At 61.3% G+C, this 13,572-nt stretch overlaps 1 protein-coding gene across 7 annotated transcripts in view; it reads left to right on the top strand.

Moving 5' to 3' along the window:
- Positions 1-13,275, top strand: part of LOC308636800 (uncharacterized protein) — a 61,644-nt gene extending 48,369 nt beyond the window's left edge. Inside the window, exons 3-9 of one of the 7 annotated variants that reach the window (XR_014019499.1) lie at positions 2,251-2,524; positions 3,958-4,081; positions 5,285-6,061; positions 7,319-7,439; positions 7,771-9,213; positions 11,828-12,073; positions 13,070-13,253. Coding sequence is in view for 1 of the 7 variants with exons in the window: in XM_081272538.1 (XP_081128664.1) it covers positions 5,528-5,708; positions 7,319-7,439; positions 9,128-9,213; positions 11,828-12,073; positions 13,070-13,116 (681 nt within the window). In the remaining 6 variants the exon portion in view is untranslated. Of the gene's footprint in view, positions 1-2,250; positions 2,525-3,957; positions 4,082-5,284; positions 6,062-7,318; positions 9,891-11,827; positions 12,074-13,069 lie in introns of those variants that run through there. The other 6 variants (XM_081272538.1, XR_014019495.1, XR_014019496.1 and 3 more) reach the window with 6 other exon arrangements.
- The last annotated feature ends 297 nt before the right edge of the window (positions 13,276-13,572 follow it).

Genomic DNA, 13,572 nt, shown 5'->3' with positions numbered 1-13,572 from the left:
CCCACAGCCAGCAGATGTGTGTGTCTGGTTGTGTGTTTTGTGGTGCCACCGAGGGAAACCAGGGCCTCGGCCTTGCTAGACCAGTGCTCTGTCACTGAGCCACAACCCCAGCCCCAGGAATTGTGAATAAAGGGAAGAGAGAGATGAGAGGGAAAGGGCAGACGGGGCAAGACTCAACAGGCAGAAGGACATTTATTTGTATAGAATCATAAACATACTCCTTGACCACTGTCCAGAAATGGACTCTGGCTCACTTACGCCATGAGCAAGTACTTGGGCTTTCAGTGGGGAGGGGGCTGGCCCCGTCTCTATGGTAACAGCCCCAGAGTGGACCCTGGATGATCTCCCAAGCCAGACATTCAAATTCCAGGAAAGGATCCCCAATGACCTCGCTCTGTCTAAGGCTGTGGCCCGTGGCCGGTCCCCCAAAACACCCCTGTCCCTGGGCCGTGGAACCTGGGCCTTACAGGTGCTTCTCCACATGAGCCTGTCACACGCAGGATGCTGTCAGCGCAGTCACACCTACAGAACCTTCCAGCTCCACCTGCAGCACGCTGCAGAACGCCAGCCGTGTCCCTTTGTGACCACGTGGCTGACTGGCAGTGATCGGTGGCTAGCTGCTGCCACCCAGCATCTCGAGGACCATGGACATGTCAGTAGCCCAAGAGGTCAAAATTCAAAGGACAGTTTTCCTGCAGCCATGACACTTTGCAGCCCGTGGAGTTGAGAATCACTGAGTGGAACCATCTTTCCTCGGGGTCGGTCTGTGCAGTTACCATCTTTCTTATTTCATAGGAGAGAGTAGGGGCCTCATGGATAGAAGCCGTGTGCCCAGGTCCACCCAGGGAGTGGAGGCCAGTCCTGGTCTGTGTCCCCGGCCAAAGGAGAGATGTGGGCCTGACTCCCACCCAGGGCTCCTGCTGACCAGATGCCAGGACATCCCCAGGGTCAAAGCCCACAAGCCCGGCGCCCACCCACACATCGCAGCTCTCTCAGGATGGCGTGGGGACGCTCTGCTGACCTGGGGCTGGCCCTGGGCTCGGGCTGGCCTGAGCGAGCTGCTGGCATCCCTGCATTTCATGTTGGCCAAATGCAAACCTCCAACGAAGGGGCAGCCAGGCCAGCAGCAGGGGTGGGCAGAGATGGGCTCCAGGCTGACACAGGTGTCCCTGGACCACACAGCCCCACTCCCGGGCTCCCGGGCCCCCCTTGGCTCTGGAGCCTGCCTCAGGGACAGCACTGTCCCTGTGCTGCTGGGGACAGACATCTACTTCCTGTGAGGAGGACCAGTCAGCCCTCTGTGCAGAGGCCCCCAGGGCTCTCTGATTTTCAGGGTGTAGGCTGGACACAGATGTGCCTTAGCTGCTGGTCTTAGAGTTGCTGCCCAGCCCAGTCCTGGACGGGGCCCCCTGCCCCTGGAGGTCCTCATCAGCCTGGAGGGGGTCTGCCTGTTCAGTTTGCTTTTCGATTAAATGACAGAGACCTTCACCAGAAAGTGACGTGGCCTCATGGGGGGCAGGGTCCACGTCCAGCTCCAGACCTGGACCTCCAGTCTTCTGTGTGGCCTTGGCCTCCCCTGAGTTCCAGCCGATCCACCTGATCCCTCTCTGCCAGAGTCAAAGCAGGTGGGGGCATCTATCTGCTCCTCAGGGCTCCAGGCTGGGGCTGCCCCAGGCCCGATTCTACCTCCCGAGGCCCTGCTGGCCTCCCCTCCGGGGTCTCTCCTGGTCCACTCCTGGGCACATCCACCCACAGCATGGGGCCCTGGGCAGTCCCCAAGTCCACAAGCACCCCTTCATCTGTGTGTCCATGGGCAGTGGCCAGTGGGCCCAGGGCAAGGGCTGGTGTTCCTCTGGGAACGATGGCTGGGCTGGAGCCGGGAGCACTGCCCCCGCCAGACCAGAAGCGCCACAGGATGGCCGTGCTGAACCCTGGCCGGGCGGGCTCTGAGTGCACCTGCTGGCGGGACCTGGGCAGGCTTTCTGGGCCCCGTGGGGGTGGAAATGTCTAACTCTACTCCCTGTCATCTGGACCTCGCCTTCCTCCCATCAGGGACGATCACCCCTGGTCACCATGTGCCCAGAGAACAGGAGCTGGGCTCCTGGAGGGAGCAGACCGGCACCCTTGGCCCTGGACGCTAGCCGGCTGACACCCCTGACCTGTTGGCTGTGGTGGCCTTGTTCCCTGGGCTGGGAGACTTTGCTCTTTTCTCTGCTGGAACAGGCTCCTGTCCTCCTCCTCTCCCTGCAGGCCTGCTGGTCCCCCGGATGCTGGCTGTCCTCGTGCGGGGTGCTCCTGGGCAGGTCCTCCCCACTGCTGCCAGGACCCTGCCCTCACCTCCCCAAGGTCATCCTGAAAAGGTAGACAGTTGGGGTGGCAGTGGCCACCAGGCACTGCCCCACAATGGACTCCAGACGAGGGTCCCCAAGGACAAGGGGGACCTCCACCTCCCACTGGCCCCTCCACCAGGGAGGCCAAGAGAGAACTGGTTCCTGGGCCCAGGACACCTGCTCATGTGATCCAGGTAGGCAGGAGGAGGGAGCCAGGTCTTGGGAGCCCACAGTGGCTTGTGGGGGTGTGAATGAACCGTCTAGAGGTAAGAACCTGAGACTCAGAGAGCTGGTGCAAGGGCTGGAAGCCACGCAGCCAACAGGCAGCAGAGGCAGGTGGCAATCTTGAGCCTCAGCCGCTCAGGTGCACCAGTGGGAGGTGGAGCCCAAAAAGAGCACCTGAATTCCAGGTTCCTCCGGGGAGAGGTGGTTGCTGCTTCAGAGCCAGGGAGAGCATCAAAGGGCCCAGACACTGGACCTGGAGGCCTGTGTGGGTGTGGGAGGTGGGCTGCCACCAGACACCTGCCGGCCCCAGGCCTGGGCGGGGCTTCCCATCCTGGGTCTCACTTCTCCTGGGGCCCAACCAGGTGAGTCACCCAGCCTGCCACCTGACAGACAGGAATTACCAGTGGGAAGGATGGAGGAGGAGATCTCCGGGGCCTGGAGGGCTCCTTCCCCTGAGCCGGGCCAGACCCCTCGCCCCCATCCCTCTCCCTGCTCCAGCCAGGTACCTGCACCGTGGGAAATGGGGGACACCCCAAGCCCTCCCTGTCCAGGCCTGATTTCTGCAAACCCACCTAGTACCCACCCGACAGCCCCCTGTGACCTCACGGGCTTTTTAACCTGCTCTTGTTCAGACTGGTCGCCGGAGCCTTGGGCTGGTGCCGGGGTTTGGGTCCCCTGCTGCACCCAACAGCGTGAATCACGGGTTCTGGGGTTTCTTGGGGCCGTGTGAGGATCACGTCAGGCACACCCAGCCTGGAGAACGTCTTTTGGGAACTGCGGACCTCAGAGAGGGCCTCGGGTCCCCCGGGATAACTGGGGAGGTGACTGCCCCAAGGTCAGCCCCAGAGCAGGAGGCCAGGACCTGGCGTAGCGTCCAGAGCCCCCCACCCTTGGACAGGCAGGGTCCTGAAGGAGCCCTGCCAGGCAGCAGGGTCCCACTGCCCCATGGCAGTGAGCAGGGCAGGCACAGCCCCCAACCGTCATCAGACACTCTCCCCATCTCCAAGCCCCTCCTGCATTGAGACCCCTCCTCCTCTGAGACCCCTCCCAGCCCAGGTGGCCTGGGGTGACCTGGAACAGCCTTTGGCCTGTGCCTTGGTCTGCCGCTCTGGGTGCCTTCCAGTTGCGGAGCTCCTCCTGACCTCTCCTGGCTCCCAGGCCTCTTCAGGACCCCAGGTGGAGAGCCCTGTCCCTTGTCCCCAGCTCTACACACCTCGGGGGATGCACATCTTGGCTATGAGCCCGGTGTCCATCAGGAAAGGTTACTGTAGCCCAGCAGGGAAATGCAGACCCAGCCAAGGCTGCTGACCAGCTGCCCACCCTGTCCATCTGCCATGCCTGGGCACAGGGAGTAGGCTGTCCCCCTGCCCTCCTGTCCTCTCTCACCCAAGCCCTCCTTCAGGTGGCTGCTTCCTTTGCCCCCCAGGGCCATGCTCTCTCCCTGGGCTCTGCCTCTGCCCCGAGACACCAGGGTCCTTAACAAGGAGAGGACCCCTGGAGCAGTGTGCTGAGCTTGGCCAGGTCAGGTGAGTGGGCTTGGGTCTGCTCCTTGCCTTGAGCAGGGCTGCGGGTGGCGAGGATGGATGGTTACCAAGGGCTCCTCAGTGCTGGACCTTGCCTGCCCCCTTGCTCACCCTCCTGACAGGTGGATGCTGTTCCGTCCCCAGTGGACAGATGAGGGACGGAGGCTCAGAGTGAGGGGCCTGTCTGCCCAGGCCCTGCAGCCGGGGAGGGTGGAGCTGAGACTCGGGGGTCAGGGGCAGCCTGGCCCAGACTCTCCAAGCAGCCCTTCCACAGCGTCTGGGTGGAGCAGGGGACAGATCAGTCTTTTTCTTTGCGAAATGGTGGCCCAGGCATGCCACTCCTGAGCGAGCTCAGAAGGTTGCCAACTGGGGCCTCGATGGCTGCACACCAGCGTCCAGTGCTGCACTGTCCACAAGAGTCCGACGGTGGCAGCACCAAGTGCCCCCCGAGGTGACTGCGTGACGAAGCGGCTATGTCCAGATGACGGAGGGTAGCCTCAAAAAGGAAGACATTTGACGCGGGTCACAACATGGGTGCTCTCTGAGATCTGGACTGAGCAGGACAGGTGTCGTGAGACTCTGCTTACATGAGTGTCCAGAGCAGGCAGATTCCCCCATCAGCAAGTGGGTCAGTGGGTACCAGGACTGGGCCAGGGGAGCCATTGCTCAATTGGGGACAGGGCCTCCCCTGGGAAGCCTGGGTGGACAGCGTGTTGGCCGAGCAGCATGGCACGTGCAGCATGGGTGCTCCATGCTCGACCTGTGCACTCCAGAATGCTCTGAGGGGCCGGGCACGGTGGTGCACCCCTGTGATCCCGGCAGCGGGAGACTGAGGCAGGAGGATCACAGGTTCAAGGCCAGCCTCAGCAACTTTGCAAGACCCTGTCTCAAAATTTAATAAAAATTGTAAAAAGGGCCAGGGATGTGGCTCCATGGTGAGGCGCCCTGGGCTCGATGCCTGGCACCAAAAATAAAAGTTTCGAACGGCTAGTTTGACGTTGCATATATTTTACTACTATAAAAAAGGAGGAGCAGGGCTGGGGATGTGGCTCAAGCGGTAGCGTGCTCACCTGGCATGCGTGCGGCCTGGGTTCGATCCTCAGCACCACATACCAACAAAGATGTTGTGTCCGCCAATAACTAAAAAATAAATATTAAAAATTCTTCCTCTCTCTCTCTCTCTTTAAAAAAAAAAAAAAAAAAAAGGAGGAGCAGCGTGGAGGACAACCAGCTCCCAGGCCCCTGCTCGGCCTCACAGGACAGTGCTGCTTCAGCAGACCAGCTGCCCACCCCACCTCTCGCTCACACTGGACGGGCGAAGGACAGCCTCAGTACAAACAGCTGTTTACGGTTCTCCCCACGCCCCATCCAGGGCAGGGGTGACCGCCTCACCTCTGCCTGCTTCCAAGGGCCACCCCGGCTGCCAAGGAGGCCCTTGGCCCCGGGAGGATGCTGGTGGGAGCGACCCTCAGCGTGGCCAAGCCTGAAGGCTCCTCCTGCCCTGGAAGGGCGTCTTCTCCTCAGTCACTGCCTGCTGTGCGGCGCTGGGTAGTGCTGCCATCTTCCTGGGCCCTGAGTCTGCGTGAGTTTCCCCAGAGTCTGTGGGAGGAACCAATCTCCAGATGTGGAGGTGAGGCCCACCGACTCCAAAAGCTCCCGGAGACCTTGTTCTCCCTGCCAGGCGCCACGTGCCTGTGGATTCAGCACTGGCAATCCCGGGGTCGGTCGTTACCCCACCAGCTTTATTCTACAGCAGAGCACAGACCTCCTCGAGGGACCAGCCGTCCCCCCCGCTGTGCTGCCTTGGGACAGACAGCTAACATCTCTGAGACTCACTTAAGGGTCTCGACTTGAGATCATCCTGGATTAGCGAGGACCCTAATCCAACCACAAGTGTCCTTATAGAAGACAAAGGAGGAGGCACCTGCAGGGAGGAAGGCCATGGGAGATGGGGCAAGGATCGGAGTCACAATGCCAGAAACAGTGAGCATCAAGAATGGCCAGCCACCACCAGGAGTGGGATAGGCAGGACTTCACCTTCCTAGGAGCCCAGGAGAACCGCCTTGCCACACCCTGGGGCTAGTCTCCCGTCCCCACAACTGTGAGAGAACGAATGTCTGCATTTTTTTTTTAAAAGAGAGAGTGAGAGAGAGAGAGAGAGAGAGAGAGAGAATTTTTAATATTTATTTTTTAGTTCTCGGCAGACACAACATCTTAGTTTGTATGTGGTGCTGAGGATCGAACCTGGGCCGCACGCATGCCAGGCGAGCGCGCTACCGCTTGAGCCACATCCCCAGCCCCGAAAGTCTGCATTTTAAGCCACCAACTCTGTGGTCAGTTGCTGTGGGCCGGGGTCCCTTGCACGGCCATCACTGTCGGCACCAGCCCCAACCACAGCTCAGATCAGGGACTCAGTGCCACTTGGGGGCTGTGGTGGAGGCCATGTACCCCCGAGGTCTGGGGCTCTGGCTTCCTTCCGTAGCTGGTGGGAGTGCTGCCCACCCTGGGTGGCTAGGTGCTGGGCTCTTGGACAGCCTGGCCACCTCAGCTGCCCCAGTCACTGCACGATGCTAGGCCATCCCTAAAACCCAGTGAGGGGCTGCTGACCGCACACGAGGCCTACAGAGGTGGTACTGATTGTTAGCCCCCTTCTGGCCCCTGGACACACCACTGGACTTCCAGGCCAAGTTCCTGGGTCACTGCAGGGCCTCCCTCACTCCAAAGGGAGGGGTCAGGGCCACCAGCTGCTCCAGCAGTCCACAGCTGTGTCCTGCTGTCCCTGTGCCTGTGGCCAGCACTGTGTGGGCCCGTGTCCAGCACAACAGGCCTTCCATGTGCAGGTACAGGCCGAGACTTGCAGTGGGCCTGCAGCGTCTGGGGTCCTCTGTAAGCCTTGGTTTCCTCTTTGGCTGAGTGGGGAATGTCCTTAGCTCACTGGAGCATTAGAGGAATCGCTCTGCCAGGAGGCCCGTCTTGCTGTTGCCATGGCGGACATGACAATATCCCAGGGAGGGCTGCAGACCAACACACCATGTTGGGATGGGGTGGTACTGCGGGGGAGAGGACAGAGGGCACCTCAGCCTGTGCAGCTCTACTCCCTGGCTAACTCTCTCAGGCCTGGGCCTGCTGTGACATGAGGGCTGTCCCTTCCTGCTCTGTCCCCAGAGTGGGGTAGGAGGTCCAGAGAGGGTTGCCCTTCCTCTGTCCCTCCTCTTAATCCTGCAGTTCTTGCCCCAACAGGAAACAAGCCCTGGCGGCGGCAGCCTGGCCTCGGCCGGCCGGGGCGCCCGGTTCGCGCAGGACTGCCTGGCCCGAGGTGTGGAACCGATTTATTCGGTAGCTTTGTGCTGATTAGTTGCAGGTGAGTGGATGCCACGTGGTTTGTGTTGTAACAATATTTTGGGACAATTAGATTGAAACCACATTGCTGGCGGCCTGCTGGCGGCTGGCCGCTCCGTGCACTCCCCCTGCCCTCTGCGGCTCCTGGCTGGCCCGGCCACCCCACCCCAGGGCCCCATCCTCACACCCCCAGCCCCTTCCTGGCCTCCTGCTGACCCGAGCCTCCAGTTGCTGTAGAAGGCAGCTGCAGGGAGAGTTCCCAGGGCAGGTGGGGAGGGCCTGGGGCTCCCGCGGGCTCCGGGCTTGGAGGTCAGCCCCCAGCGTCCTCTAGCTTGTCTCCTGTCCACTCCCAGAAGAGTCCCTGAGCCCCCTCCCCAGCAACAGCCCCATCACTCCACTGCCTCCGCTAGGAGTCTGCACCCCGGGACCTGAGAGGGCAGGGAAGGCCAGGTACCTGTTCACTCCCCGAGCCCAGCACATGCCATGGCAGAGTGGCCTGGAGAGTGACCTGCTTCCCCCACCCCTGTGGGAGAGGTTAGGGGCATAGAGTCCATCTGTCCCCTGAGGGAGGAGGCCCTGGAGCCAGGCCTGGCTCGGGGAGGAATGTGCTGGGAGTGGGTAGCTCAGGGCACCTGAGCGCAGGGCAGAGTGGAACCCGGGACCTGTCCTCAGGGCCCTGCAGCAGCCTGGACAGGAGTCCCATGAGCCCACTCTGAGCCTATGGCCTAGTGTGGGGCAGGGCACAGGATGAGGGGCAGGGGGCCCCCACGGCCTGGGCCCTGGGGACTCACACCCTGCCCTTCCCTCCCAGAGCTCAGGTCACTGAAGGCCACCAGCCCCGGCCTGGGCCTTTCTGGGACAGGCCCTGATGGGGTGAGGGCCAGGCTCCTGCACTGAGGTCCCAGCTGCTCTGGGCTCTACTTCTTAGTCCCCCTCAAGGGCGTCCCTGAGGGCTGGCTCCCCTCGCCAGCCAGACCCCTTCCCCAGGCACCCAGGACCCCTTGGGCCTGCCAGGGGAGGCTGGGCCGGGCCTGGGGAACGTGGTGCCTGGAGGACCCCCTGGAGGACCCCCTGGAGGACCCCCTGGAGGACCCCCTGGAGGACCCCCGGGGCAAGGCCCCAGCGCCTGGGTCTCCAGCCTGACTCTGGGTGCTCCTTAGAGCTGCCCGTCACTGGTGCTTCCTGGGCACTGGATGCCTCCAGTGCTTGGACTCTTCCTGGAGTCCTGCTTGCTGTCCCCTGGTTCAGGGTCTCCTGGTTCAACCGCTGTCCCTACCCTGGGTCTGCAGCTCTCTCTGCCCTGCCTTCTAAGCCAGCTGGGCAGCCTCTTCTCGTTCAGACTCTTGCCTCGTGGCCTGGTGGGTCCAGGGGCTGAAGTCTCAGGGGTGGGGGACATTGGGCAGGGCTGGGGCACAGTGAGGGCTGAGGGCTCCTGCCACTGAACCCGGCACGGCCAGCCCAGCCCCCTCCCTCGTCCCCCGTCACTGCCTCCTGCCTGGGAGCCGCCAGCTCCATATTGGCTTTGGGGACAGGCTTGGGCCACGGAGGCCACTCTGCCCTCTGGGCCTCTCCTCTCAGTGACAAAGGAGGCTGGAGAGCTCTGTCCTGATCCAGGAGAGAGAGGTGGCAGGGAGACCCCTCTGACCATGTGCTGGCTGGGAGGGGACTTCAAGCCTCCCTGCCTGAGGAACCACGCTCCCCTTCTGGAAGGTACAGTCACATGGCTGGTGGACGTGGCCTGTGTCCAGCCAACTGTAGGCCCTGCCCAATGGCCCAGGATCCAAGCCCTCATCCAGGTAAGGACATGATGCCCAGGCAGTGGACCTGGGCCAAAACCCCGCTGACAAGACTGGGGACTGGGGCGGGGCAGCGATGCCCAGCTGCTGGGCCCTGGCCGGTTCTGGTGCTGTCTTGTCCTTGGGGGACCCATGGGGGCAGATGCAGCCTGAGCCTCTCCTGCCTGGCAATAGGACAAAAGAGCTGCGGTGACCCCTCAGCGGGAGTCCAGGTGGCTTCCCATGGCCCAGGCACGTGGACGGCCTCCAGCCAAGAGGTCAGGGCAGATCCTCAGAGGAGAGTGGGGAGCGCAGACATGCCCCGGGCTCCAGGAGCAGTGCCTCAGCCCAGGTGCCCCCAGGCCTGGCCACAGCCGCCTTCCCCAGTGCCTGCTCCCACCTGAGGCACCTGGCCCAGGACAGCGCAGCTGTTCTAGGACGTGCGTAGTAGCTGGGTGAGCAGACACCCTGGGTGCCCCAGGTGGCCCCACACTCTCCTGGGAGAATGGGGGAGCAGGAGAGGCGGCCTTCTGGCTCAGCTGCAAGGGTCCTCCTGGGAAACAGGTCCCCTTTGTCCAGGGCTTGCTTGGGACAAAGGTCTTCCCACCATACCTGGCCAGGGCCACCAGTGCCCCAGGGGCTTCCAGGGGCAGGTGACTGAATGGTGCAGGCTGTAGCGCCTCGGCACAGAGGGGAACGGGAGGCTGGGAGAGGGTGGGAGGCCGGGACACAGCTGTGAAGGGGCGGAAGGCACAAGGATCCCTGGGAGCCCACACGTGCCCAGTGGAGGACCTTCCTCAGCCCCTCTCCGGTCAGGCTGCCCATCACAGGGCCTCCCCCCAGCGGGAGGAGCACAGCGCAGCGTGGCCAGTCAGAGCAGGCTGAGCTTCAGTCACGTGACTGGGTCTGCACCTGCGGCCGAGCTGCCAACAGAGGGGCACTGGCTACCTCTGTGGGTCTGGGGGCAGCCAGGACAAGACCCAGAGGCCCTTGGGGACAACCTAGAGTAGAACCCCCTTCTCCCAAGCATGGCTTCCATTTCTGCATAAGGGGGTCCCCGGGGTCCTGGGAGTTGTACCCAGAAAGACCCCAGCATGGGTGAAGAGAGGATGTGGGCCAGGCCACTGTGGCTGCTGGAGGGACGCCTGGATGGGGCTGTGCCTGCCACTTCTCAAGGAGGAAACACTGTGGGGTGACAAGTAGGGGTCCTTGAAGTGGGGGACAGTGGCTCTTCCCAGGAGCAGGCAGGGGAATAGGGTCAGGAACCAGGGCCACCCCACACTGCTGTAAAACAGGACAGGGCTGGGGAAGAGAGCAGTGGACATGAGAGCCCCCGGGCAGCGGGTCCTGGGGGGGCGGGTTGGGGCACACGGGCGCTGACACTGGTGGGTAGAGTGTGGCCCCCAACAGCCCTGCTTCATCCCCTATCTGTAAACAGACCTAACGTGGGCACTAACTGTGCAGGCCAGAGGACCTGGGGAAGGACATGCACCGAGCCCTCCTGGCTGGCCTGGCGCTAAGGGTGGTGCTGTCAGGGGAGACCCAGGCCCCTGAGGATTGGCCTCAGGGGTTTGGGGAAAGACCAGACCTGTGGGCTTCCTCCCAGATATGCCCAGAGACTTTGAGGAAATGGATCTGCCTGGGGCTGAGAAAGAAGGTGCCCCAACCTCCTTTGCTAAGACCTGGCTCACTCTTACAGTCTAACCTGTGTCCTTCCTGCTGCCCTTGTCTCCAAGGCCTCGATTTGACAGGAAGGTGCTCTCTGAATGTCCTTTCAGTTGTAGTAACTGCCGTCTCCCCAGGCCATCCCTCCCCATCATGTTGGGGGAGGACAGACAGGGATTGGGGGTGGAGGAGGGGAAGGTGAGTAGGGATAGGGCAGAGGAGGCCAGAGTGGGACCTCTTGGCTGGGTGCACCTGGGAAACAGGGGAGGTCTCAGCAGGGCTCTTGGGCACGGACAAGGGGCCCTGGGTGGCTCTGGTGCCACCCTGTCCACACAGGTCTCCCAGGGGTCCTGGCTGCCCACACCTTTGCAAGCCCAGGGCACTCCAGGGTCACAGTAAGGCACTGTCCGAGGACCTGAGGCCCAGAGCTGGGTTCCAGAAGAGGCAGAGGCCAGGCTGGCCCTTGGCCTGAGGGCCATGGGCGGCTGTCGGGGTGGTCTCCGCTGCCCTGAGTGCTGGCTCCTTTTGCTCTGCACCTCTGCTCAGGGCTGCACCCAAGGGTGGAGGGGCAGGTGGGGGAGAGGGAAGCAGGCCTGGACTCCAGGAACGGAGTTGAGGCCTCCAACAGGCCAGGGCACAGCTTGGGCACCATGGGAGCTGGCCTCTTGAACAGCAGCCCAGGCCTGGAGGGACTCTGCCGCTGTCTCCCCCAGGGAACAGTCAGGGGAGGGGCAGCCCCCAGCTGGCTCCACTGTCCCCTTCCTGCCACATGAGCTTACACTCCTGGGCATGGTCACTATGGCCCTGGGGCGGTGCATAGTTGTGTGGGGGAGAAAGGGCCAGACTTGTGGACCCCAGCCCTGGGGCAGGCAACCGAGGCCCCCTGGTCAGATGGGAACTTGCTAGGTCTCCCTTCATCTGGCCTCCACTTCCGGTCCCGGTTTCCCTCTGGCTTTTTTGGACCTTCCAGGCCTCTGGACCTGGGGAGCCTTGCAGGGACGGAAACCCTGCTGCAGGTGCACACAAGGGGCGGCTGAGCCCCTGAGGGTTGGAGGCCTCAGCAGCGGCAAGACTGGCCCAGGGCATGGCATTGGCCCCATGTGGACAGTGATGTCCATCTCTCCACAACCTCCACAAGCCCTGGAGACAGCCTTGGGCCCGGAGAGAAGGGAGTTGGCAGGCTGGGAAGGCTGCACCCCTTTGGAAACTCCTAAGAGTAAGTGGGGCTCAAACATCCTGACGGGGGGTAAAATGCAAGGTTTTGGGTGCAGTGGCACGTGCCTGCAATCCTAGTGGCTCTGGAGGCTGAGGCAGGAGGAGCTCAAGTTCAAAGCCAGCCTCAACAAAAGTGAGGCCCTTAGCAACTCAGTGAGACCCTGTCTCTAAATAAAATACAAAATACGGCTGGGGTGTGGCTCAGTGTCGAGTGCCCCTGAGTTCAACCCCCAGTTCTCAGGGAAAAAAAAATGTAAGGCCCTGGGTTCCATCCTCAGTACCAGAAGGAGACGAGAAAAGGAAACTAGGCCCACCCAGTGCTTGACGAAGCCATTCCAAAGCTCCGCAAGCCCACACTCAGCGTCCCAACAGCTTTCACGTCAGTAGTGTCCCAGCACAGCGAGTGCTATAACGGCAGGACAGCTGAGCCACAGGGTCTGGTGGCATCGATGAGGACAGAGCTGTGGACACACAGACAACAGGGCTGAGCCCTAGGATGGTCACCCAGAGCCACAGAAGGCAGACTGTCCCACGTGGTTCAGATTGTGTGAAACACTAGAGGAGGGACAGTGACCTACGGAGACGGTGATGGAGGCAGACCCCTGGCTGCCTGGGAAGCGACTGAGCAGAGAGGAGCTGCAGGAGCCCTGTGGGGGTGCCGGGCGCTCTGTGTCTCACTGAGCCGCGCCCGCGTCTGGTCTGCACACACTTGTCGGAACTCATTGCGCTGAGCCGTTAAAATGGGTGCACTTTCTCGTTTCTGAAGTCTATCTCGATTAAGCAGATCAGAACTAAAAACCAACAAGGTCCTAATGTCACCCATCAGATGACCAAAGTCAAAATGACTGATCATATCCCGCTTTGCCAAGGAGGCGGGGAAGCAGACCCTCATCCTTGGGCAGGAGGGAGGTGTGATTTGGCAAACTGCTGCGCAGCCTGGCAGAACCAATCAGCGTCTGCACCATGCATACCTTTTAACCGGTGCTTCCTCTCCTAGGGATTTTATCTTCCAGACATGTGTGTAAAAGCACAGAGATGAACTAGTGTGTGCAAGACCCTGGGTTCCACCCCCTGCACCTCAATTGAAGAAGTGATATGGAAACATTCTTTGCAACAGTATTTGCTTTGTTGAAAAATCAGAAGCACGAGGCTGGGTTGGGGCTCAGTGGTAGCACACTTGCCTGGCGTGTGTGAGGCACTGGGTTCGATTCTCAGCACTGCATATAAATAAAATAAAAATAAGGTCTATCAACAAATAAAGAAATATTTTTTAAAAATCAGAAGCAACTCAATGTCCAACAGTAAGACACTGGCTAAGTATGCATAAGCCAACCGTGTTGGTCAGCCCTCTGTCTCTGTGACAAAATCCCTGAGATAATGGACTTACAAAGAGGAAAGGTTTATTTTGGCTCAGTCCATGGTCTCTGCTTTGCTCTGGGCCTGTGGCACCGCAGTCCATCATAGCAGGAGTGCATGGTGGAGGAGGCTATTCACCTTATG

This window comes from Spermophilus citellus (genome assembly GCF_964194105.1).
Source record: "Spermophilus citellus genome assembly, chromosome: 17".
NCBI classification, from domain to species: Eukaryota; Metazoa; Chordata; class Mammalia; order Rodentia; family Sciuridae; genus Spermophilus; species Spermophilus citellus.
Note: the sequence above shows the minus strand (reverse complement) of the source record. Positions and strands in the feature narration are given on the sequence as shown.